Raw genomic sequence first — 25,623 nt, forward strand, 5'->3', positions numbered from 1 at the left:
TGTATATTGTGTATGGATTGCATATAGGGTACAGTGGGTTGTAAATAGACTGGGTGTTGGGTGTATAGGTTCCAGTGTATACACATAACGGGGTGATGGGCTGGATGTGTGAGGTGCAGTATATACAGGTTGGGTGTATATTGTGTATGGGTGTGTAATATGCAGCGTGCGCATTGTGTATGGGCTGGGTGTACACACATGGCGAGTCGACGCCCTTGCCCCGCCCCACTGTGTACGGAGGCCGGGTGGGACAGGCCTGGTCGTGACGTCACGCAGTCCCTGCCCAGCTGCAGCTGTCACACGGTGCCCGAACACCCGGATCCGGCCTGAGGTGCGACCCGGGGACGGGAGGGAGAATGGGGCAGACAGAAATGGGGGTGAGCAGGTTACAGCCGGGGTTCAGTGACGTGAGGGGCGGCAGGGAGGAAGGACATCCCCTGTTATCCTGTGCACACATCATACAGGCCTGTGTACAATAGCTGCCGGCCCCCTCCCCGGAGCTCAGCACTGTGTACTCTGCCTGCATGTCGTCCGTGTACTGCACCTTTATTCATTCACCCCATATAGACACTACCTGCACCTGCTCTCATGTATCCCATTCCTATACATCTATATACTGACCCCATATACACACCTGCCTAGTGTACCTGTATATACTGACCCCATATATACACCTGCCTACTGTACCTGTATATACTGACCCCATATATACACCTGCCTACTGTACCTGTATATACTGACCCCATATATACCTGCCTACTGTACCTGTATATACTGACCCCATATACACACCTGCCTACTGTACCTGTATATGCTGACCCTATATATACACCTGCCTACTGTACCTGTATATACTGACCCCATATATATACCTGCCTACTGTACCTGTATATACTGACCCCATATACACACCTGCCTACTGTACCTGTATATGCTGACCCTATATATACACCTGCCTACTGTACCTGTATATGCTGACCCCATATATACACCTGCCTACTGTACCTGTATATACTGACCCCATATATATACCTGCCTACTGTACCTGTATATGCTGACCCCATATACACACCTGCCTACTGTACCTGTATATGCTGACCATATATATATATACACACCTGCCTACTGTACCTGTATATACTGACCCCATATATACATACCTGCCTACTGTACCTGTATATGCTGACCCTATATATACACCTGCCTACTGTACCTGTATATACTGACCCCATATATACACGCCTGCCTACTGTACCTGTATATGCTGACCCTATATATACACCTGCCTACTGTACCTGTATATACTGACCCCATATATATACACCTGCCTACTGTGCCTGTATATGCTGACCCCATATATACACACCTGCCTACTGTACCTGTATATACTGACCCCATATATATACCTGCCTACTGTACCTGTATATGCTGACCCTATATATACCTGCCTACTGTACCTGTATATACTGACCCCATATATATACCTGCCTACTGTACCTGTATATGCTGACCCCATAAATACACACCTTCCCACTGTACCTGTATATACTGACCCCCATATACACACCTGCCTACTGTACCTATATATACTGACCCTATATATACACACCTGCCTACTGTACCTGTATATACTGACCCCATATACACACCTGCCTACTGTACCTGTATATGCTGACCCTATATATACACCTGCCTACTGTACCTGTATATGCTGACCCCATATATACACCTGCCTACTGTACCTGTATATGCTGACCCCATATATATACCTGCCTACTGTACCTGTATATACTGGCCCCATATACACACCTGCCTACTGTACCTGTATATGCTGACCCCATATATATACCTGCCTACTGTACATGTATATGCTGACCCTATATATACCTGCCTACTGTACCTGTATATACTGACCCCATATATATACCTGCCTACTGTACCTGTATATGCTGACCCCATATATACACCTGCCTACTGTACCTGTATATACTGACCTCATATATATACCTGCCTACTGTACCTGTATATGCTGACCCTACATATACACCTGCCTACTGTACCTGTATTTGCTGACCCTTTATATACACCTGCCTACTGTACCTGTATATACTGACCCCATATATATACCTGCCTACTGTACCTGTATATACTGACCCCATATATATATATATATACCTGCCTACTGTACCTGTATATGCTGACCCCATATATACACCTGCCTACTGTACCTGTATATGCTGACCCTATATATATATATATATACACACCTGCCTACTGTACCTGTATATGCTGACCCTATATATATATATACACACCTGCCTACTGTACCTGTATATACTGACTTCATATATACACCTGCCTACTGTACCTGCATATACTGACTCCATATATACACCTGCCTACTGTACCTGTATATACTGACTCCATTTATAGACCTGTCTACTGTACCTGTATATACTGACTCCATATATACACCTGCCTACTGTACCTGTATATACTGACTCCATATATACACCTGCCTACTGTACCTGCATATACTGACCCCATATATACACCTGCCTACTGTACCTGCACATACTGACCCCATATATACACCTGCCTACTGTACCTGCATATACTGACTCCATATATACACCTGCCTACTGTACCTGCATATACTGACTCCATATATACACCTGACTACTGTACCTGTATATGCTGACCCTTTATATACACCTTCCTACTGTACCTGTATATACTGACCCCATATATATACCTGCCTACTGTACCTTTATATGCTGACCCTTTATATACACCTGCCTACTGTACCTGTATATGCTGACCCTATATATACACACCTGCCTACTGTACCTGTATATGCTGACCATATATATATATATATATACACACCTGCCTACTGTACCTGTATATACTGACTTCATATATACACCTGCCTACTGTACCTGCATATACTGACTCCATATATACACCTGCCTACTGTACCTGTATATACTGACTCCATTTATAGACCTGTCTACTGTACCTGTATATACTGACTCCATATATACACCTGCCTACTGTACCTGTATATACTGACTCCATATATACACCTGCCTACTGTACCTGCATATACTGACCCCATATATACACCTGCCTACTGTACCTGCACATACTGACCCCATATATATACCTGCCTACTGTACCTGCATATACTGACTCCATATATACACCTGACTACTGTACCTGTATATGCTGACCCTTTATATACACCTTCCTACTGTACCTGTATATACTGACCCCATATATATACCTGCCTACTGTACCTTTATATGCTGACCCTTTATATACACCTGCCTACTGTACCTGTATATGCTGACCCTATATATACACACCTGCCTACTGTACCTGTATATGCTGACCCTATATATACACCTGCCTACTGTACCTGTATATGCTGACCCTATATATACACCTGCCTACTGTACCTGTATATACTGACCATATATATATATATATATATCTGCCTACTGTACCTGTATATGCTGACCCTAAATATACACCTGCCTACTGTACCTGTATATACTGATCCTATATATACACCTGCCTACTGTATATGCTGACCCTATATATACACACACGTGCCTACTGTACCTGTATATACTGACCCTTTATATATACTGACCCTATATATACACCTGCCTACTGTACCTGTATATTCTGACCCTATATATATACCTGCCTACTGTACCTGTATATACTGATCCTATATATACACCTGCCTACTGTAGCTGTATATGCTGACCCTATATATACACACGTGCCTACTGTACCTGTATATACTGACCCTTTATATATACCTGCCTACTGTAACTGTATATACTGACCCTATATATACCTGTCTACTGTAACTGAATATACTGACCCTATATATACACGTGCCTACTGTACCTGTATATACTGACCCATTATATATACCTGCCTACTGTAACTGTATATACTGACCCTATATATACCTGTCTACTGTAACTGAATATACTGACCCTATATATACACGTGCCTACTGTACCTGTATATACTGACCCATTATATATACCTGCCTACTGTACCTGTATATACTGACCGTATATATATACCTGACTACTGTAGCTGTATATGCTGACCCTATATATACACCTGCCTACTGTACCTGTATATGCTGACCCTTTATATATACCTGCCTGCTGTACCTGTATATACTGACCATATATATATATATATATATATATATATATATATATGTGTGTGTGTATATATATATATATATATATATATACACACACCTGCCTGCTGTACCTGTATATACTGACCCCATATATACACCTGCCTACTGAACCTGTATATACTGACCCTATATATACCTACCTACTGTACCTGTATACATTGACCCCATATATATACCTGCCTACTGTACATGTATATACTGACCCCATATATACCTGCCTACTGTACCTGTATACATTGGCCCCATATATATACCTGCCTACTGTACCTGTATATGCTGACCCCATATATACACCTGCCAACTGTACTTGTATATACTGACCTTATATATACCTGCCTACTGTACCTGTATATACTGACCCCATATATACACCTGCCTACTGTACCTGTATATACTGACCCTATATATACACCTGCCTACTGTACCTGTATATACTGACCCTATATATACACCTGCCTACTGTACATGTATATACTGACCCTATATATACACCTGCCTACTGTACATGTATATACTGACCCCATATATATGTCTGCCTACTGTACCTGTATATACTGCCCCCATGTAAATACCTGCCTATTATACCCCATATATACCTACCAGAGGGAGGTTTTAGGCCTCATGTACACGACCGTATCCATTTTGCGGTCTGCAAATTACAGACCCGGATACCGGCCGTGTGCATCCCGGACTTTCCCCTTCTACAAGTCCTGCGTTATGTTACAAGTTTCAATTTTTGTCCTCAAAACGGACAAGAATAGGACGTTTTTTTTTTTTTGCGGGCAGCGGAACAGACAGATTGATGCGGACAGCACATGATGTACTGTCCGCATTTTTTGCGACTCCATTAAAATTAATGGGCAAAAAATGCGGCTCGGATGCGGACTGAAAATACGGTCGTGTTCATGAGGCCTGAGAGTTGTTTTTTTTGTGGATGGAGTAGTTGCCTTTCAGCACAGAGTATTTCAGGAGGGGTAGTGTCATTATGTAAGGAAGAGATAATAGATCAATAGGAGATGACAGACTATAGCAAGCTTGAGTTACATTGTATAAGTAGCAGGGCACCATGCAGCACAGAGCATTTCAGGAGAGACTTTTGGAATGCAGCACAACATGGAGGGAGGGTATGGAGGGCCTATGCCAAACCTGTAGGGGCTGACAAGGAAACTGAAGGAAGGTGCTTTCTCGGGGCAGAGGGCTCTTTGGGATGTCTCTAGCAAGCACCAAACTTCCGGATTTTAATTTTATTGCACTTCAGTGAGGTGGACAAAGTCTGAGCAATATCACAGACAGCTCCCTGCATCCCCAGTGTGTGTCCCCTGTGCCATAGGACTGCACATTGTCAGCGAGCTGGGGCTGGCAGTGCGCTCTGGGTCGTCAGACATGATAAAGACGTCGTTTGCAGGGTGATCACATCTGCTGAACTTTTTGTCCTTTCAGGATGAGCTCTCGGTGACCGAGGAAGAGCTGGATATGAATGATCCCACATGGGCAGATAAGGCGGGGAGCCCCAGCGAGGAGGAAAAAATGCGGAGCCCTCAGAATGTACCAGGCCCTGAGGATGGTGAGTAATGTACATACATGTGCACACATTTCTGGGGTGGCATTTTATGCCATAGAGTGATCCCAGGGTCGGTAGGGACATAGGGACCCTGCTTTTCTGCTCTGTGCAGACTCCTGATATTTAAGCTGCGGTATGTGGACAGCTTTGGGGAGGTAAGGGTTACAGAGCGTCTGCAGTAAGGAGAAAGGAGGTCAGGGTTATGGAGGGGTGTGTCACATCTGGAGGAGCTGGATTGTAAAAGGTAAATAGATATACTCCAGTTTAGGTCAAAGATCGTTTCTATGGAGTTTGGGCAGGTTTGAGGCATGCGGCAGCGTAGATAGGAAAGGCAACATGGCGTCTGTAGGTGGAGTCCGTAGACGGTGTGAGTTGAAAGAATGGTGCATGAAACCTGTGCGAGGAAGGGGGCACTGTCTGTGTGCCAGGGGAGAGGACGGGAGCGCTGCCTGTGTGCCGGGGCAGAGGACGGGAGCGCTGCCTGTGTGCCAGGGCAGAGGATGGGAGCGCTGCCTTTGTGCCGGGGCAGAGGACGGGAGTGCTGCCTGTGTGCCAGGGCAGAGGGCGGGAGCGCTGCCTGTGTGCCAGGGCAGAGGGCGGGAGCGCTGCCTGTGTGCCAGGGCAGAGGGCGGGAGCGCTGCCTGTGTGCCAGGGCAGAGGGCGGGAGCGCTGCCTGTGTGCCAGGGCAGAGGGCGGGAGCGCTGCCTGTGTGCCAGGGCAGAGGGCGGGAGCGCTGCCTGTGTGCCAGGGCAGAGGGCGGGAGCGCTGCCTGTGTGCCAGGGCAGAGGGCGGGAGCGCTGCCTGTGTGCCGGAGGAGAGGGCGGGAGCGCTGCCTGTGTGCCGGAGGAGAGGAAGGGAGTGCAACCTGTGTGCAGGAAGGGAGCGCTACCTGTGTGCTGGAGGAGAGGAAGGGAGCGCTTCCTGTGTGCCGGAGGAGAGGAAGGGAGCGCTGCTTGTGTGCCAGAAGAGAGAAAGGGAGCGCTGCCTGTGTGGCGGAAGGGAGCGCTGCCTGTGTGCCGTAAGGGAAGCGCTGCCTGTGTGGCGGAAGGGAGCGCTGCCTTGTGTGCCGGAAGAGAGGAAGGGAGCGCTGCCTGTGTGCCGGAAGAGAGGAAGGGAGCGCTGCCTGTGTGCCGGAAGAGAGGAAGGGAGTGCTGCCTGTGTGCCGTAAGGGAGTGCTGCCTGTGTGCCGTAAGGGAGTGCTGCCTGTGTGCCGTAAGGGAGTGCTGCCTGTGTGCCGTAAGGGAGTGCTGCCTGTGTGCCGTAAGGGAGGAAGGGAGTGCTACCTGTGCCCCCGGGAAGAGGAAGGAAACGCTGCTTTGTGTCGGGAGAGAGGAAGGGAGTGCTACCCGTGTGCTGGGGGGAGAGAAAGGGAGCGCTTTCTTCTGTGTGCTGTGTGTCGGGGGGGGGGGGGGGGAGCTCTGCCTGTGTACCAGGGAAAGGAAAGGATTGCTACCTGTGTGTCGGCACAGGTGAAGAGAGCAGGGTGTCGCAGGCACAGTATTTTCTGTCCTGGTATATTGTGACATCAGACCTGTCTCCCAGTGTTTGAACCTCTGTGTGGGGCGGATTTGTTAATTTTAGGTCATCTAGCAGTGTGGGGGGCTGGGTGCCTGGGAGGGATAATACTGCCTAATCCATGTAAGATGAAGTGAGGTTCTGTGAAAGAAGGATGTGGGGGAGGGGAGAAGCTCCAGAGGCTGCTCACCCCGGCCGCTGTACACCCAGAGCACAGCACACACCATAATGGTGTCATACTCCGTGCTGCACAATGGACGCCATAGATGTCAGACCAGCACTGTAAGATGCAGATTCTATCTAGCGAGGCCTACATGTCAGTATGTCAAAGTCCTGTCACTCCATGTCTTACTGTACCAATGTTCCTGTACCACAGGTGTCAACGTGTCATTGCCCAGCCACAGCAAGTCTCAGCCATTTATTGTCCTGTACCCCAAGTGTCAGCATGTCATTCTTCTGTAACGCATGTAATTGTCCTGTACCTCTAGTGTCAGTGTGATCCCCATCCTGTTGTCCAAAGTGTCAGTGTGTTCCTTATACTGTCGCCCCAAGTGTCAGCATATTCCTTATCCTTCCCCCCCAAGTGTTCAGCGTGTTCTTCGTTCTGTTGCCCCAAGTGTCAGTGTTTTCCTCATCCCTATGTCCCAAGTATCAGTGTGTCCCTTGTTCTGTCACCCCAAATGTCAGTTTGTTCCTCATCCTTTCACCCAAATTGTCAGCCTGTTCCTCATCCTGTCGCCCCCCAAGTGTCAGCCTGTTCCTCATCCTGTCGCCCCCCAAGTGTCAGCCTGTTCCTCATTCTGTCGCCCCCCAAGTGTCAGCCTGTTCCTCATCCTGTCGCCCCCCAAGTGTCAGCCTGTTCCTCATCCTGTCGCCCCCCAAGTGTCAGCCTGTTCCTCATCCTGTCGCCCCCCAAGTGTCAGCCTGTTCCTCATCCTGTCGCCCCCCCAAGTGTCAGCCTGTTCCTCATCCTGTCGCCCCCCAAGTGTCAGCCTGTTCCTCATCCTGTCGCCCCCCAAGTGTCAGCCTGTTCCTCATCCTGTCGCCCCCCAAGTGTCAGCCTGTTCCTCATCCTGTCGCCCCCCAAGTGTCAGCCTGTTCCTCATCCTGTCGCCCCCCCAAGTGTCAGCCTGTTCCTCATCCTGTCGCCCCCCAAGTGTCAGCCTGTTCCTCATCCTGTCGCCCCCCAAGTGTCAGCCTGTTCCTCATCCTGTCGCCCCCCAAGTGTCAGCCTGTTCCTCATCCTGTCGCCCCCCAAGTGTCAGCCTGTTCCTCATCCTGTCGCCCCCCAAGTGTCAGCCTGTTCCTCATCCTGTCGCCCCCCAAGTGTCAGCCTGTTCCTCATCCTGTCGCCCCCCAAGTGTCAGCCTGTTCCTCATCCTGTCGCCCCCCAAGTGTCAGCCTGTTCCTCATCCTGTCGCCCCCCAAGTGTCAGCCTGTTCCTCATCCTGTCGCCCCCCAAGTGTCAGCCTGTTCCTCATCCTGTCGCCCCCCAAGTGTCAGCCTGTTCCTCATCCTGTCGCCCCCCAAGTGTCAGCCTGTTCCTCATCCTGTCGCCCCCCAAGTGTCAGCCTGTTCCTCATCCTGTCGCCCCCCAAGTGTCAGCCTGTTCCTCATCCTGTCGCCCCCCAAGTGTCAGCCTGTTCCTCATCCTGTCGCCCCCCAAGTGTCAGCCTGTTCCTCATCCTGTCGCCCCCCAAGTGTCAGCCTGTTCCTCATCCTGTCGCCCCCCAAGTGTCAGCCTGTTCCTCATCCTGTCGCCCCCCAAGTGTCAGCCTGTTCCTCATCCTGTCGCCCCCCAAGTGTCAGCCTGTTCCTCATCCTGTCGCCCCCCAAGTGTCAGCCTGTTCCTCATCCTGTCGCCCCCCAAGTGTCAGCCTGTTCCTCATCCTGTCGCCCCCCAAGTGTCAGCCTGTTCCTCATCCTGTCGCCCCCCAAGTGTCAGCCTGTTCCTCATCCTGTCGCCCCCCAAGTGTCAGCCTGTTCCTCATCCTGTCGCCCCCCAAGTGTCAGCCTGTTCCTCATCCTGTCGCCCCCCAAGTGTCAGCCTGTTCCTCATCCTGTCGCCCCCCAAGTGTCAGCCTGTTCCTCATCCTGTCGCCCCCCAAGTGTCAGCCTGTTCCTCATCCTGTCGCCCCCCAAGTGTCAGCCTGTTCCTCATCCTGTCGCCCCCCAAGTGTCAGCCTGTTCCTCATCCTGTCGCCCCCCAAGTGTCAGCCTGTTCCTCATCCTGTCGCCCCCCAAGTGTCAGCCTGTTCCTCATCCTGTCGCCCCCCAAGTGTCAGCCTGTTCCTCATCCTGTCGCCCCCCAAGTGTCAGCCTGTTCCTCATCCTGTCGCCCCCCAAGTGTCAGCCTGTTCCTCATCCTGTCGCCCCCCAAGTGTCAGCCTGTTCCTCATCCTGTCGCCCCCCAAGTGTCAGCCTGTTCCTCATCCTGTCGCCCCCCAAGTGTCAGCCTGTTCCTCATCCTGTCGCCCCCCAAGTGTCAGCCTGTTCCTCATCCTGTCGCCCCCCAAGTGTCAGCCTGTTCCTCATCCTGTCGCCCCCCAAGTGTCAGCCTGTTCCTCATCCTGTCGCCCCCCAAGTGTCAGCCTGTTCCTCATCCTGTCGCCCCCCAAGTGTCAGCCTGTTCCTCATCCTGTCGCCCCCCCAAGTGTCAGCCTGTTCCTCATCCTGTCGCCCCCCAAGTGTCAGCCTGTTCCTCATCCTGTCGCCCCCCAAGTGTCAGCCTGTTCCTCATCCTGTCGCCCCCCAAGTGTCAGCCTGTTCCTCATCCTGTCGCCCCCCAAGTGTCAGCCTGTTCCTCATCCTGTCGCCCCCCAAGTGTCAGCCTGTTCCTCATCCTGTCGCCCCCCAAGTGTCAGCCTGTTCCTCATCCTGTCGCCCCCCAAGTGTCAGCCTGTTCCTCATCCTGTCGCCCCCCAAGTGTCAGCCTGTTCCTCATCCTGTCGCCCCCCAAGTGTCAGCCTGTTCCTCATCCTGTCGCCCCCCAAGTGTCAGCCTGTTCCTCATCCTGTCGCCCCCCAAGTGTCAGCCTGTTCCTCATCCTGTCGCCCCCAAGTGTCAGCCTGTTCCTCATCCTGTCGCCCCCCAAGTGTCAGCCTGTTCCTCATCCTGTCGCCCCCCAAGTGTCAGCCTGTTCCTCATCCTGTCGCCCCCCAAGTGTCAGCCTGTTCCTCATCCTGTCGCCCCCCAAGTGTCAGCCTGTTCCTCATCCTGTCGCCCCCCAAGTGTCAGCCTGTTCCTCATCCTGTCGCCCCCCAAGTGTCAGCCTGTTCCTCATCCTGTCGCCCCCCCAAGTGTCAGCCTGTTCCTCATCCTGTCGCCCCCCAAGTGTCAGCCTGTTCCTCATCCTGTCGCCCCCCCAAGTGTCAGCCTGTTCCTCATCCTGTCGCCCCCCAAGTGTCAGCCTGTTCCTCATCCTGTCGCCCCCCAAGTGTCAGCCTGTTCCTCATCCTGTCGCCCCCCAAGTGTCAGCCTGTTCCTCATCCTGTCGCCCCCCAAGTGTCAGCCTGTTCCTCATCCTGTCGCCCCCCCAAGTGTCAGCCTGTTCCTCATCCTGTCGCCCCCCAAGTGTCAGCCTGTTCCTCATCCTGTCGCCCCCCCAAGTGTCAGCCTGTTCCTCATCCTGTCGCCCCCCAAGTGTCAGCCTGTTCCTCATCCTGTCGCCCCCCAAGTGTCAGCCTGTTCCTCATCCTGTCGCCCCCCAAGTGTCAGCCTGTTCCTCATCCTGTCGCCCCCCAAGTGTCAGCCTGTTCCGCATCCTGTCGCCCCCCAAGTGTCAGCGCCATGTCATTTTGATGTTATCTGGGTCTGTTATTGCTAGCAAGGCTAATAGGAGGATGTTCCAAGAGAAGTCTGCACTGTCCAGGATTTCCCATCCCCCGTCATCTCCTTCCTTGGCTGTAGCACATGTCCAGGAAGTAATCCTCTCTTCCTTCGTCTGTTCCAGAAATAGCTAAATCTCCTTGAAGCAAATTCAAAGATCTGAGAAGACTGTGCCACAATAATCTGATCTCTGCTCTCCATCCCTTGTCTCGTCCTCTAGGGTGTTAGGGTCTCCCTATTACTCGGTGGACCTACAACCTCACACACATTTTCTATTCATCTGTTTCTTTTGTTTCTATTTCTGGGAAAGCTGAATAGCAATTAACATGTGACCATCTTGGCCTCCATAGCAGTTGAGGCATTGTTAGCCCGCTTTCCCAGACCCCTGATAATGCAGGACTTCCTGACCCTCAGTCTCACATACATACTATCAGGATTATGGGAAAGAAGAGTGACCGTCGCTCTAATGGCAGCCATATAGTTTGGCACCCAGGTTTCCCAATAACAGATCATAAGAGAACACGTGAGAATACAGATGCTGCAGTGGAGATGAGCATTTGCAACTAATGAACAATGTGGTGATTGTAATAGGATTGGTTCCCCTTTAATTGATGGGCTGATCCCACCCAGCTTCCGTACTAACTGCAGTCTTTGCCAAGTGGCCATATTTTATCCGGTGACAGTTGGGGGCACAGTCGGTGCCCATATGTGCCAGAGACTAGAGGACCATCGGTAAGCAGCAATTATCTGTTGCGAAGAGAGACCCTTTTATAGATGGAAGAAACATATAAACACACGGGCAAATGAAAAAGACACATTTACAAAAAATGGAGCATAAATGCATCTGGGAAATTAGGCAGTTGCACAAGCTTTGACCATCCCCAGCACTCCCAACAGGCCCGAATTTCAGCAGCTGTTCTATGGACCCGGCAGGGCTGAGGTATGTCCCGTTATCAGCTGTATCTTCCACCTCAGATATTTTTATTAAAGCAACAGGGGCAGCACAATTGTAAGTGGCGCACTGAGGGAGCAGCACTACTGTAATTGGGGTCACAATGCGGGCAGCACTACTGTAAGGAGGGCACAATAGAGGCAGCATTAATGTAAGGGGGGCACTAAGGGGGCAGCACTACTGTAATTAGGGGCCACAATGCGGGCAGCACTACTGTAAGGAGGGCACAATGGAGGCAGAATTAATGTAAGGGGGCACTAAGGGGGCAGGACTACTGTAAGGGGGCAGCACTACTGTAAGGGAGGCATAGTAGGGACAGCGCTACTTTAAAGGGGGCACTAAGGGGGCAGCACTACTGTAAGGGGGGGCATAGTAGGGACAGCACTACTGTAAAGAGGCACTAAGGGGGCAGCACTACTGTAAAGGGGCACTAAGGGGGCAGCACTACTGTAAAGGGGGCACTAAGGGGGAAGCACTACAATAAGAGGAGTACAGTAGGGGCAGCACAATTATAAGTGGGGCACTGAGGGAGCAGCACTACTGTAATGGGGGTCACAATACGGGCAGCACTACTGTAAGGAGGGTACAATGGAGGCAGCACTAATGTAAGGGGGGCACTAAGGGGGCAGGACTACTGTAAGGGGGCACTAAGGGGGAAGCACTACAATAAGAGGAGCACAATAGGGGCAGCACTCTTGTAAGAGGGGCAGCATTCCTGTAAGTGGCACACTAAGGGGGCAGCACAGTTGTAGGCTAGGCACTGAAAGGTAGCACAAAAAAGGTAGCATAATTACTGTGTGAGGGCACTAAGGGGGCATAACTACTGTAAGGAGGAACAAAGGGAACTGGGTAGGATTGAACTTGTGAAGATGGTGTGGCTTAGTGTAAAATAATTTGCCACGGCGCATTTAGTGGCTGCAGATCTTTTGGCTTTTCAAAAATTGGGAGGTATGCATCCCGGTAAATATACTGCAATAAAGAGCTGCCTATGTCCTTCTGAGCAACACAGGGTTAACTGAGCGATCATCCGATCCCATGCCTCTGATAGTAACATGTAATTGCTGTTTATGCCATTCACTAATGCATTAAAATTCTTTTAATCTGGCATCAGTGGGACCTGAGAGGTTCCGGATTGTTGGGTAGAGAGCTTCTCGAAAGGAAAGAATCCGAAATGAATATACAATGGGGCTCCATCTGCAGTGACACCCCCCATTACAATGATGGGGCTGCAGAGCTGACAATCTTCTCTCTTCCAGATGACTCCTCCTCTGAGAGCTGTAATGGGAATGCCTTTCCTGTGCTAAATCCGTCCAGCGCGCCCGCCAGCACTGCCCTAAGCCGCTCCTTCCCGGACATGAATGGTAACAGCACCGGCTCCACCATGGAACTCAGCGCCCCATCTGATGAGCAGCCCATCAACCTCAGTGACAAGATACGCCCTGCGCTGGGGGTCCCACAATATCCTACTGATGCCTGTACCACAGAGGCTATACGTAACCATGGAAAATACAACCTCAAAGCCACATCTGAGGTGAGGGGTTCCCATAGAGGATGCTGAGGATCAGTCCTATGTAAATCAAGTCAAATCACTGTATTAGGTCTCATGCACACGACTGTATGTATTTTGCAGTCTGCAAATTGCGGATCCACAAGATACGAATACTGTCCGTGTTGCATCCACATTTTTTGCAGACCCGTTGACTTTATTGGGTCTGTGGTCCGCATTCTGAAGCCAAGTATGGGACATGGGAAATCGAATGAAGTCCATGCGGACCACAAATCGAATGAAGTCCATGCGGACCACAAATCGAATGAAGTCCATGCGGACCACAAATCGAATGAAGTCCATGCGGACCACAAATCGAATGAAGTCCATGCGGACCACAAATCGAATGAAGTCCATGCGGACCACAAATCGAATGAAGTCCATGCGGACCACAAATCGAATGAAGTCCATGCGGACCACAAATCGAATGAAGTCCATGCGGACCACAAATCGAATGAAGTCCATGCGGACCACAAATCGAATGAAGTCCATGCATCATAAAAAAACTCAGACTGCATGTGTATTTTGCAGATCTGCGATTTTCTAGCCGCAAAACCGGCAAAGTCAAGCGCATGAGGACTTATGAGACGGTCTGCAACTTCCTTATAGATTTTGGGCCTCAGTGATCAAAACTATCCAACATAGTAACCAGTCAGAGCTCAGCTTTCATTTCTTAACGTGCTCTGGTAAAATGAAAACTGCGTTGTGATTGGTTGCTGTGGGCAACAGAGTTTTTCTTTAAAGGGGTTGTCCCATGAAAAATATCCTACAGTTTTCCAACCAGCACCTGGACCTGAATACTTTTGTAATTGTATGTAATTAAAAACTTAGCATAGTCACTAAGTTATTCAATAAAATGTATCTGTATAGCGCCACCTGCTGTTTTTTTTTTTCGTGTTTTTTTTTTTTTTTTTGTCCTGCTCACTGAGATGGCCACACATGCTCAGTTTAATCCTTCAACTGTCTCCTGAGCTGTGATAGGGAGAGCATTGACATGCCCCTTAGCGGCAGCAGAAAAGACACTCCCCATTTTCATTATCTCTGCTTGTTGTCAGTGACTCTGAACATTCTTTTTTACATCTAAAAGCTAAAAAAAAAACCTAATACTTTTAACAGCTAAGGGTTTGTTGCAGCTGTATCCAGACTAGACATTCCTTAAAGTTGTCCCAGTGTTTTATATCCTCAGGATATGTCATCAGTATCTGGACGGTAGGAGTCCCTCTCCCAACACCCCCAACGATCAGCAGTTTAAAGAAGCTGCAGCACTCTAGTGAGCGTTGCAGCCTCTTCCTAGACCAAGGATCAGCAACCTCCGGCTCTCCAGCTGTTCTGAAACTACAACTCCCAGAATCCTACTTTCACTTCTATGGGCGTTACAAGAACAGCCAAGAAAGTGTGCATGCTGGGAGTTGTAGTTTCACAGCAGCTGGAGTGTCTAAGGTTGCTAATCCCTGTCCTAGGCCATGTGACATCACGTTCATCATTCACGTGGCCTAGGCGCAGCTCAGTCCCAGTCAAGTAAATGGGGCCAAGCTCCGATACCAAGCACAGGTGTCGCAGCCTTTTCAAACAGCTGACCGCCAGGTGTTGGACACCCACAATCACATATTGATGACCTGTCCCGAGGATAGGTCATCAGTATAAAATACTCTGAAAACCCCTTTAAACCGTCTGTACCTGCACTGATACATTGTGACATATGCAGGAGAGAGATTTGTGCTGCTGGTGGGTTTAGCTTACAGAGGACTGTCTAGACTGGATGCAATTGTAACAACCCCCCAGCTGTGAGACGTAAAGGGTCTGTAATTGTTCTCAGCCTCTGGAAGTCATATTTTCTAGACTGGATACAATACAACAAACCATCAAGAGGACTATTAGGTCAGGACCCATTTCCATTTACTGTCTGGCCCCCATCACATCTCTCTCAGGGATGTTGAACTGTCTGGGGGATCACGGCAGCGTCCCTATAAAGGTTGTAACCCAGCTTTCCCGGGATCCTTAATCGCTCCTCTTCGTGTTCCTGATGGAGACCATTCCCTGCTGCAGTCTTACTCCATAACTAGGTAGATGTGACGTGAGGGACTGTAGGAAAGCTGGGTGACAACTTCTGTAAATGCTAATGGAGGGTGGGGTGTAGTTCAGTATTTTCCTTTAACTTATATCACTTGCTTCCAGTCCCCTCCATACAGCTCAGGAAGTTATGACTCCATTAAAACGGAAGTGACAGAGGTCAGCGGCGGGGCGGAGGATCTGTCAGTAAGCCGGACCACGGCAGTGGACGATGATGACGAAGATGACCATGAGGATAACGATCGCATCACAGACACAGAAGGGCTGGACCCTGAACGTCTAAAAGCTTTTAATGTGAGCAAGAGGTTAACTGCTTAAAGGGGGTGGCCACTTTCTGGCTACTTGTGACTAATGTGCAGGTAAGATGACGATATGGCTATATTACTATGTGCCATATAGTCATCTTACAAACACATTGATCATCAGTAGCCCGAAAGTGGTCACCCCCCTCCCGACATATGACTTAATAGTACGTCATGGCGGCAGGTGCGTTCCCGCATTTTGACGTACTATTACGTCATGGTGATCGGGCGGAGCACCGGAGCGGTGCGCGACCTATCACTGCAGGGGCCCGGCAGTCCCTGGTAGTTGGGCCCCTGCTGTATCCGCAGGCATTGCTGTACAAGCCGATGCCTGCGGATTAACCCCTTCTATGCCGCGATCAGTGCTGACCGCGGCATAGAAGGGATTTGCGGCAGGTCAGGGAGCCGATCGGGTCCCCGCGCTGCTGCAGCAGGGACCCAATGGGTGAGAAGGCAGCCCGATGCCGTGCAGAGACTGCCCAATGCCCTGCACGGCATCGGGACCTGCCTTCTACGGGAGCCGAGGAGATCCAGCCTTAGGCTGCGTCTCCTAGGCAACCTGTTAGTGTATTACTTGGTGTAATACACTAACAGGCAATGCATTACAATATAGATGTATTGTAATGCATTGCAGAGGGGATCAGACCCCTAAAAGTAAAGTCCCAGAGTAGGACAGAAATAAAGTTTTAAAAAAAAAGTCTAAAAAAGTGTTTTTAATATAAAAAAGAGAAGTTTCTAGTAAAAAAAAAAATGAAAAAACGCCCCTTTCCCCTGATTTTATATAAAAAAATAAAAATAAAACACACACACATATTAGGTATCGCCATGTCCGTAACGTCCGGCTCTATAAATATATATCACATGATCAACCCCGTTCGATAAACACCGTAAAAAAATAAAAACTGTTTAAAAAAAGCCATTTTTGTCAACTTACATCACAAAATGTGCAACACTAAGCGATCAAAAAGGTGTATGCCCCCCCCCCCAAAATGGTACCAATAAAACCGACACCTCATCCCGCAAAAAAAGAGCCCCTACATTAGACAATCGCCCCCCCCCCCCAAAAAAAAACTATAGCTTTCAGAACATGAAGACACTAAAACATATTTTTTTTTTGTTTCAAAAATGCAATTGTGTTAAAGTGAAATAAATAAAAAAGTATACATATTAGGTATCGCCGCGTCCGTAACAACCAGCTCTATAAAAATATCACATGACCCAACTCCTCAGATGAACACTGTAAAAAAAAAAAAAGCCAAAAAAGCCATTTTTGGTCACCTAACATGATTTAAAGTGCAACACCAAGCAACCAAAAAGACTTATGCCTCCCAAAATAGAACCAAACAGTCATCTCATCCCGCAAAAAATTAGCCTCTACCTAAGACAATCGGTCAAAAAATAAAAAAAAACTATGTCTCTCGGACTATGGAGACACTAAAACAAAAAAAATTTTGTTTCAAAAATGCTATTATTGTGTAAAACTTAAATAAGTAAAAAAAAGTTAGGTATTTCCACGTCCGTAACGACCTGCTCTATAAAAATATCATGTGACCTATCCCCTCAGGTGAACTCTGTAAAAATAAATAAAAACTGTGTCAAAACAACCAATTTTTTTGGTCACCTTGCCTCATAAAGTGTAATAGTGAATGATCAAAAAATCATATGTACCCAAAAATGGTACCAATAAAAATGTCAACTCTTCCTGCAAAACTGAGCCCCTTGGCAGAAAAATAAAAAAAAATATGGCGTTCAGAAAATGGAGACACAAAAACATTTTATTTTTTTCAAAAATGCTTTATTATGTAAAACTGAAATGAACAAAGTAGACATATTTGATATCACTGTGTCCGTAACAACCTGCTCTATAAAAATAGCACATGATCTAACCTGTCAGATGAACGTTGTAACAAAAAATAAACAGTGCCAAAAAAGCAATTTTTTGGTTACCTTGCCTCACAAAAAATGTAATATAGAGCGATTAAAAATCATATATACCCCAAAATAGTACCAATAAAACTGGCACCCTATCCCCTAGTGTCTAAAATGGGGTCACTTTTGGAAGTTTCTACTGTAGGGGTACATCAGGAAGGCTTCAAATGGGACATGGTGTCTAAAAACCAGTCCAGCAAAATCTGCCTTCCAAAAACCATGCAGCAGTCCTTTCCTTCTGCGCCCTGCCGTGTGGCCTTACATCAGTTTACGATCACACGTGAGCTGTTTCTGTAAACCTCAGAATCAGGGTAATAAATGTTGAGTTTTGTTTGGCTGTTAACCCTCGATGTGTTAATGAAAAAAAAGGATTAAAATGGAAAATCTGCCCAAAAAGTAAAATTTTGAAATTTCATCTCCATTTTTCTCAAATTCTTGTGGAACACCTAAAGAGTTAACAAAGTTTTTAAAATCAGTTTTCAGTAACTTGGTAATTTATGGGGGGGGGGGGGGGGGGTGTTTCTATTATGTAAGCCCCACAAAGGGACTTCAGACCTGAACTGGTATTTTAAAAAGTGGATTTGGGAATTTTCTTAACATTTTTTAGAATTGCTTTACAAAATGATGCTAACATTAAGTAGACTTTTGGGGAATGTAAAGTAATAAATATTTTAGGAGGTATCACTTTCTGTTTTAAAAGCAGAGAAATTGAAATTTAGAAAATTGTGAATTTTTCAATATTTTTGGTCTTTGGGATTTTTTTCATAAATAAAGGTGAAATATATTGACTCAAATTTATGACTATCATGAAGTAGAATGTGTCACGAGAAAACAGTCTCAGAATGGCCTGGATAAGTAAAAGTGTTCCAAAGTTATTACCACATAAAGTGACACGTCAGATTTGCAAAAAATGGCTTGGGCGGGAAGTGAAAACTTGCCCGGGGTAGAAGGAGTTAAGGCTGCAGTCTAGTTTGTTACTTGAGTATTTTATTATTTTTGGGGGATCTGTGCACTTCAATAGTCATATTGGTTTTTAATTTTAAATCACCATAGCCTTATGAGGGTTTGGGGTTTATCAGGTGAATTGTATAACAAAACAAAAATTGGGGTGACAGTGTGAAAAGACAACAGAATTTCGTTATTTTTTTATGGTTTCGTGTTCACCTGGCGGTAATAATGACATCTTATAGGATTATGGACATACCAAATGTACATGGTGTGCTTTAAAAAATGTAAATGCTCTTTAAAAAAAAATAAAAAATTAAATAGATTGCTTTGTGTCGCCATATTATGACACCCATAATTTTTTTTTTCTTCTGCTGACGGACCTGTTTGAGGGCGTATGTTTTTGTGGGGCAAGCTTTAGTTTTTTTTATGCCAATTTCAGATACATTGATCATTTTTTATTCAAATATTTATTTTACGGAGTGGAAATCTGCAGCCCATAGTTCTCTCCATGTGACGTTTGTTCTATTTCAGATGTTTGTCCGCCTCTTCGTGGACGAAAACCTTGATCGCATGGTTCCTATCTCCAAGCAGCCCAAGGAGAAGATCCAGGCTATTATTGAGTCCTGCAGCCGCCAGTTCCCAGAATTTCAAGAGCGTGCAAGAAAGCGCATCCGCACCTACCTGAAATCTTGCCGGCGCATGAAAAAGAACGGCATGGAGATGGTGAGAACCGAACTGGATACTTGCAAGGTCTATGTGAGTTACCAGCTTGTCTGTGTGTGATATAGTGTTGGCAGATAGAATAACAATATGGACCCCTAGACTTATAATACAGTGGTGTGCCAGAGATGCCACCTGCTGTAACATAGGCACCTCCTGGCATGCTTGGTCTGTCTATAGGACAAATTGTCACCCTGTTCTGATTACATCCTGCAACAAAAACACAGTGTGCTGTCCGCATCTTTTGCGGTCCCATTGAAATGAATGGGTCCGCTCCTGTTCCGCAGAACAGATGCGGACGTGTGAATGGACCCTTACTGAAGCCTAGTTTCCTGTGGAGCTATATACATTGATATGTGGGTGATGGAGTTGATGTCCTTGGCGAGGCATCTGATGACCTCAGAGCCGGATAACCTGTGCCGTAATGACAAAAATATGATAGCATTGGTATAATATCTGCCTCCTGCTCTTATTTCAGGCTCGGCCAACTCCTCCTCACCTAACCTCAGCTATGGCAGAGAATATCCTGGCTGCCGCCTGCGAGAGTGAGTCCCGGAAAGCGGCCAAGAGGATGAGACTGGAGATTTACCAGACAGCTCAGGTAACGCCTGTAGATCCTGATTAGTGTAGTAATATGTGCGGGTGGCGCTGCCATCATGCTAAGGGCTCTTTCACACGAGCGTGTCACGCTCGATGTGAGAGAGGGATTGTGCATTGTGGAAGCACACGGTATTATCATAATTGATAATGCTGTGTGCCTCTGCATGACCTTTCTGTAGCGGAATCACACTGACAGCTTAATGTCAGTATGATTCTGTTACAGAAAGGTAGCGTAATCAATCATGATAATGCCATGAAGTCGAACGCACGATCCCTCTCTTACACGGAGTGTGATTCCCACAAGGGACATGCTCGTGTGAAAGAGCCCTTAGGACACATACATATGTTTTGTCAGTGTCCGTTTGGTTCCGCATGCAGTCTACAAAAAAAAAACATTCACTTTAGTGGGGCTGCAAAAAAAACTGAATTGACTTAGTGTGCATTCCGTGTCCGTATTTCCGTTCCGCAAAAAAATAGAAAATGTCCTATTGTCGGCATTACGGACAAGGATAGGACTGTTCATTGGGGTCCACAAAATACGGAAAGCATCATGGCTGGTAATCCGTGTTTTGTGGAACGCAAAACAACAATGGTCGTTTGCATGAGCCCTTAAGGTGAATTTAGACGGGCAGATTATTGGGAACGAACGTTTCTGTGTACGCTCATTCCTGACAATCTGCCCGTCTAAATGTGCCGCCGATCACCCGATGAACGAGCGAAACACTTGTTCATCGAATGATCCTGTCATTCGTGCAGACACATAAATTATCATTAGGGATGAGCAATTGTAATGGCGATCCCTCGTCCTCATACTGTGAAGGAGATCGCTGCATGTAAATACATTGCTTCACCTCCACTTAACGAGCAGGTAGCACTACTACAAGAGCTCCCCTGGTGGTGAGAACAGTGGGGTGAGAGAGGGATTACTACTACAAGAGCTCCCTGGTGGTGAGAACAGTGGGGTGAGAGAGATAGCACTACTACTAGAGTTCCCTGGTGGTGAGAACAGTGGGGTGAGAGAGGTAGCACTACTACAAGAGCTCCCTGGAGGTGAGAACAGTGGGGTGAGAGAGGTAGCACTACTTTTTTGTGGTGTTCTAATCAGTTTTCAAAATAAATTTCACATGGCTGCACAATCCCTTCTTACTGCAGACCCTAGATGACACCCTGAAATTATTACAGACTCCCAGGCCAGACCCTAAAATTAATACAGACATCAGATGAGACCCCAAATTTATACAGACCCTAGATTACACCCCTAATCCGCCAGCTAATTTATACAAACCCCAGGTTAGCCCACAAGTTTATACAGACCCCAAATTGTACCCAAAATCAGTCCCTAAATTTATACAGACCTCAAAACAGACTGTTGCTGCCCCTATAATTCCCACTTTGTCAGGACATAGGGCAAGGTGAAGAGGACCAGGGAGCAGTGAGCAGTGAGCAATGCCAGTGCATTGGTAGGGACGGTGAGTATGGCACCGCTAAGTCAGAAAATTGTCTCGGGCTACAGTGTCACCTATATTTCAACATTGATGCGGGAAACTCAAGGGCAGTAACAGAAACCCTGATGTTACGGACTGCGCACAATGCATGGCCCTCACGAGGGCTGGTTTTCCAGCTGTGCAGATCATTTGTTAAGAGAGAGCTCATGGTCATCTGCATAGGCCTTGTGAACGGCTGGGTGATTTTGTTAGTGCAGGCGCCCAAGGGGCGTGTATTTGCCCTATGTCTGGTGACATGCATTCGGGCTCATTTGCACTGTGAGGGTGCAGTCACACGTTGCGGATTTTGTTGCAGAATTGTTCACACCTGAAAACAGTTCCAATCAGGGCTTGCGGCAATCCATGTGCCTGCCGCCCCGTTCAAATTAATGGATATTATTTTACGGTCTGCACCCTGATACATCATACTTCATTCTGGGCCCCTGTGTTCCCTCAGGGAGCCCCATAGGTGCTGTACTAGTTCTTTCACCATTATAGCCCCACTCTGAAGCCCTGTGATTACTGGTTATTTTGTTTGTTCGGGCAGGAAGAGAACACCCCAGTGGATAAGCCCTCTGGACTCACCCAGTCTTCGTACTCCCTGCCAGCAGGCACCCACAATCAGGATCCTGTGTACATAAATGGCAGTCTCCACTATGCCTACCGTGGCTACAGCTCCATTGGAAGCAACCTGCCGGCACCAACTTCACTGCAAACTGGAAACCACTGCAATGGTAAGCAAGCTGAAGACATTTAAAAGGGACCCTGTATCCAGCAACAGTCTCGTGACATTTATTATAAGATTTCATAATCATGTTGAACTAAGTGGGAAAAAATATAAACCCACCTATCGGGGGGTTAGGAAAATAGTCGCATATGGTGCTCTCTCTCAGCCATTCAGCAGAGCCCAGTGGGATCACACGACACAGTTGAAGCGGTGTGGCTTACTTGTCGATGAAGCTGATGGGCCATTTAGTAGGATCCTGTGGGTCCTAACTTGCTGAAAATCACCAGTCACGAGGTTTTACTGTAGATCGATTAGGTTTTCAAATGGATTGTTGATTGCTGCTGCTTCTTTCTTTCACTAGGTCCCACTGACCTCAGCATCAAGAGTTTGGCTTCGAGTAGCTCTCACACCAATGCCACCAACCGGGCAATGCCATGTGCCCAGCTCAGCCCTACCGAGATTGGGGCCGTGCGGCAGCTGATCGCTGGGTATCGGGAGTCAGCAGCGTTCCTGTTGCGCTCTGCCGATGAACTGGAAAACTTGATACTGCAGCAGAACTAAGAGGTTTCCAGGGCGGACCTACAACCTCAACCTCTTACTCTACAGACTGAGATAAGACATTGATGTCTCTTTGCCCCTCAGATGGTCGCAGGCACTGAACCTGTTCTCGGAGCAGGAGCCATATACTTTTATTGGGAAATTGTGGGGAGGGGGGGGGGGGGAGTCGTGTCTCTGCACTACGAGATTTTCTTTTTGTCGCACCCTCCTGTACGTCCAGCACAGGGGGCTGCATTCACCTATTTATTGAGAACAGAATTTCTCCTTTTTTTTTTTTGTAATTTATTTTTCTGAAGATGTTTTTTTTTGTTTATATGGAATAGTTGTTGTTTCACAATTGACGAGCCATGTTGTGCGCGGAACCAGTACTGAGCCGCCTTCTTTCCCTTGAAATGTGTGAGGATTGAGGCACTGGGTGCCACAGCGACATCGCCAGGTGCTAGGGAATTGATAGGCTACCTTGTCATGAACACTGGCTTAACCGACCGACGTGGCTGCCTCCTTTGTGTGCAGGTGACGGGTCTGTTTTAAGGAACTTTAACACTGGATGGTCATTCCGTCGCTGGAGTAAAATCATTCTCTTTCAGGTCACTGTACCACTCCACCATATCTTAGAAGGAAAACACTCCAGCCGGCGTCATCCGACAAATTCTGTCTTGGTTTTGTGACTTATTGGACCATACCATTCTGCATACAAGTAGCATCATATTAGACCAAACCATCTTGCACTTACACATATTATTATAACATTGCACCATTCCTGTCTGATTAGGGTGCATGTTCAGTGCCTAGCTTACAGCCCCATGCACCCAGCATCTTAGTCACTATTCTCCACGCATCCAGTAGACCACAGACAATCCTATTCAGGGTTATCCTTTATCAGGTGGCCACCCCACCCTAACCCTGCATTGTAACATTATATTCCTTTGGACCATACCATTATGCACTTACGTGGTTTCCCTATAGAACATAATATTCTGCACTAAGTTGGTTTGGAATATACCATTCCGCACTCTTGTTTTTCTTTGGAGCGTAACTTTCAGTAACCACATAATATTCCTGTACCGTACTATACTACCACTGGGACCATACATTTCTCCACCAAAGTTTTTATTTTGGATCATACCATTCAGTACAGAGTAGATTCACACTGTGTCATCCTGGTGAAGCCGGTCTATTACTAGGCTATTTCTGGCTTCCTGCTGCTATGGAGCGCACCTCGTGATTTTTAACCATCTGACCTCTCTCCTGCTTTGCTATGGATTTCCAAAGTCTGGCACAGAACGTAGCAAATCTGGTATGCGTTTCATTCTTTCTCCACAAAACTCAGGCAGAAAACCAGCTAAACGCTTAATCTGCACTTCCGATTACAACTGACCTCAGCAACCCTTTTCCCTCATCTCTGTCCAGGTCCATGTCATTTCAGCTCCTTTCTTCAACATTCTGATTGACATTTTATTTTTATATATCTGTTGGTTCCTCTCTCTCCTCTCTCTCCCCCCCCCCGCATTTGTCTTTTGCATCATTCCGGCCATTGTGTCCTCATTCATGTCTGACATGCACTTTCCTGAATAGAAATGTCTGGAGGCCATCTTTAGGGGGGGGGGGGGGGAGGTAGCACGCCGAGGTCACTACATTTTTTTTTTTGCTCTCGCTAAGCATCCTCCTGACACCAAACTCCTTCCTGCTGACCTCATATTCCAAAGCACATGCTGTCTCTTTAAGATCAAGTCTTATTTTGTCTTTTTAGATCCCCCCTTATTTCAGAAGAATGTGTATTTCTGTGACTTTTATGTGGTGCTTCTAGATTTGTAATTTTTATTTTATTGAGTTGATTTTATATTATTTCTGGACTCCACAAGTGTCCTGTTTACATGTACAGATGACCTGGTGTAGATTAGCTATACCAACCACCACCACCAGGGGGCACTACTCTGCTTACTAAAGCCACACGCATGCTGTAAGGCTTCTGACCAACCACTCCATTCCCTAGAACTCAGGTAAAGACATGCACACTTTATTTATTCACATTACAACGCCCTGCACGTTGCCATCGGTCACAGCAGGCTCTCCCCTCTTGCACACCCATTTTAAATTTTGCACTCCCGAGCGCGCGCACCCCCCTCCCCGAACCTTCTTGGCTCTTCTAAGCAGATGAGAAATTTCAATAGATCTTATGATATATATAATATATAAGACGCTATTTATTGTTACTGACGGTTCGTGTGGTTTTAATCATTTGTAGAATGTTTTTATTTGTCATATAATGTGATCCCAACATCCATCACATTGTCTATGACACAGTCCACCCCATTCCACCCCCTATTATCCAGGCTAAGTGCACTGACTCGCCACCAAGTGGAAACCTTTCTTTTTACTATATGTATAAGGCTGACTAATGAAAAACTGCATAATAAAATATCCCACCTTTCAAAAGAGCATGCGACTCCTGTCATTCAGCTTTGCAGGAATCATGAGATGGGGAGGTAGGTGGACAATACAAAGGGGGGCAGTTAATGTACTGAAAAAAGATGGACAGTCTTTTCCCCGAGATTCTGAAAAATGATACAAAAGAAGCCAGCTGGTTGTCATGGGGTAATGCGATGGTTTCCAGCTAATACAAATCTACAACTCCCAGCCATT

General features: G+C 47.5%; 1 protein-coding gene across 2 annotated transcripts; it reads left to right on the plus strand.

Moving 5' to 3' along the window:
* The first annotated feature begins 288 nt into the window (after window positions 1–288).
* Window positions 289–25,419, plus strand: NOL4L (nucleolar protein 4 like). Of its 2 annotated transcripts, none has more exons than XM_044298635.1 (8): window positions 289–377; window positions 5,681–5,804; window positions 13,353–13,627; window positions 15,818–16,006; window positions 19,423–19,647; window positions 20,090–20,212; window positions 22,243–22,429; window positions 22,784–25,419. In XM_044298635.1, exons 1-8 carry the CDS (start codon window positions 357–359, stop codon window positions 22,981–22,983), a joined length of 1,344 nt encoding a protein of 447 aa, XP_044154570.1. In that variant the 5' UTR covers window positions 289–356; the 3' UTR covers window positions 22,984–25,419. The 2 variants fall into 2 exon arrangements, with proteins under 2 accessions (XP_044154570.1, XP_044154571.1); XM_044298636.1 differs by having other exon boundaries at window positions 19,423–19,614.
* Window positions 25,420–25,623: the final 204 nt, after the last annotated feature.

The sequence above is a fragment of the Bufo gargarizans genome, chromosome 6, assembly GCF_014858855.1.
Source record: "Bufo gargarizans isolate SCDJY-AF-19 chromosome 6, ASM1485885v1, whole genome shotgun sequence".
In the NCBI taxonomy this organism is placed as follows: Eukaryota; Metazoa; Chordata; class Amphibia; order Anura; family Bufonidae; genus Bufo; species Bufo gargarizans.

Bases quoted from the DNA above. Each gene is read 5' to 3' on its own strand.
- NOL4L (XM_044298635.1), top strand. From the start codon at position 357: ATGGGGCAGACAGAAATGGGG. The intron at 13,628-15,817 runs GTGAGGGGTTCC...ACTTGCTTCCAG, and splicing joins ACCTCAAAGCCACATCTGAG to TCCCCTCCATACAGCTCAGG. The intron at 16,007-19,422 runs GTGAGCAAGAGG...GTTCTATTTCAG, and splicing joins AACGTCTAAAAGCTTTTAAT to ATGTTTGTCCGCCTCTTCGT.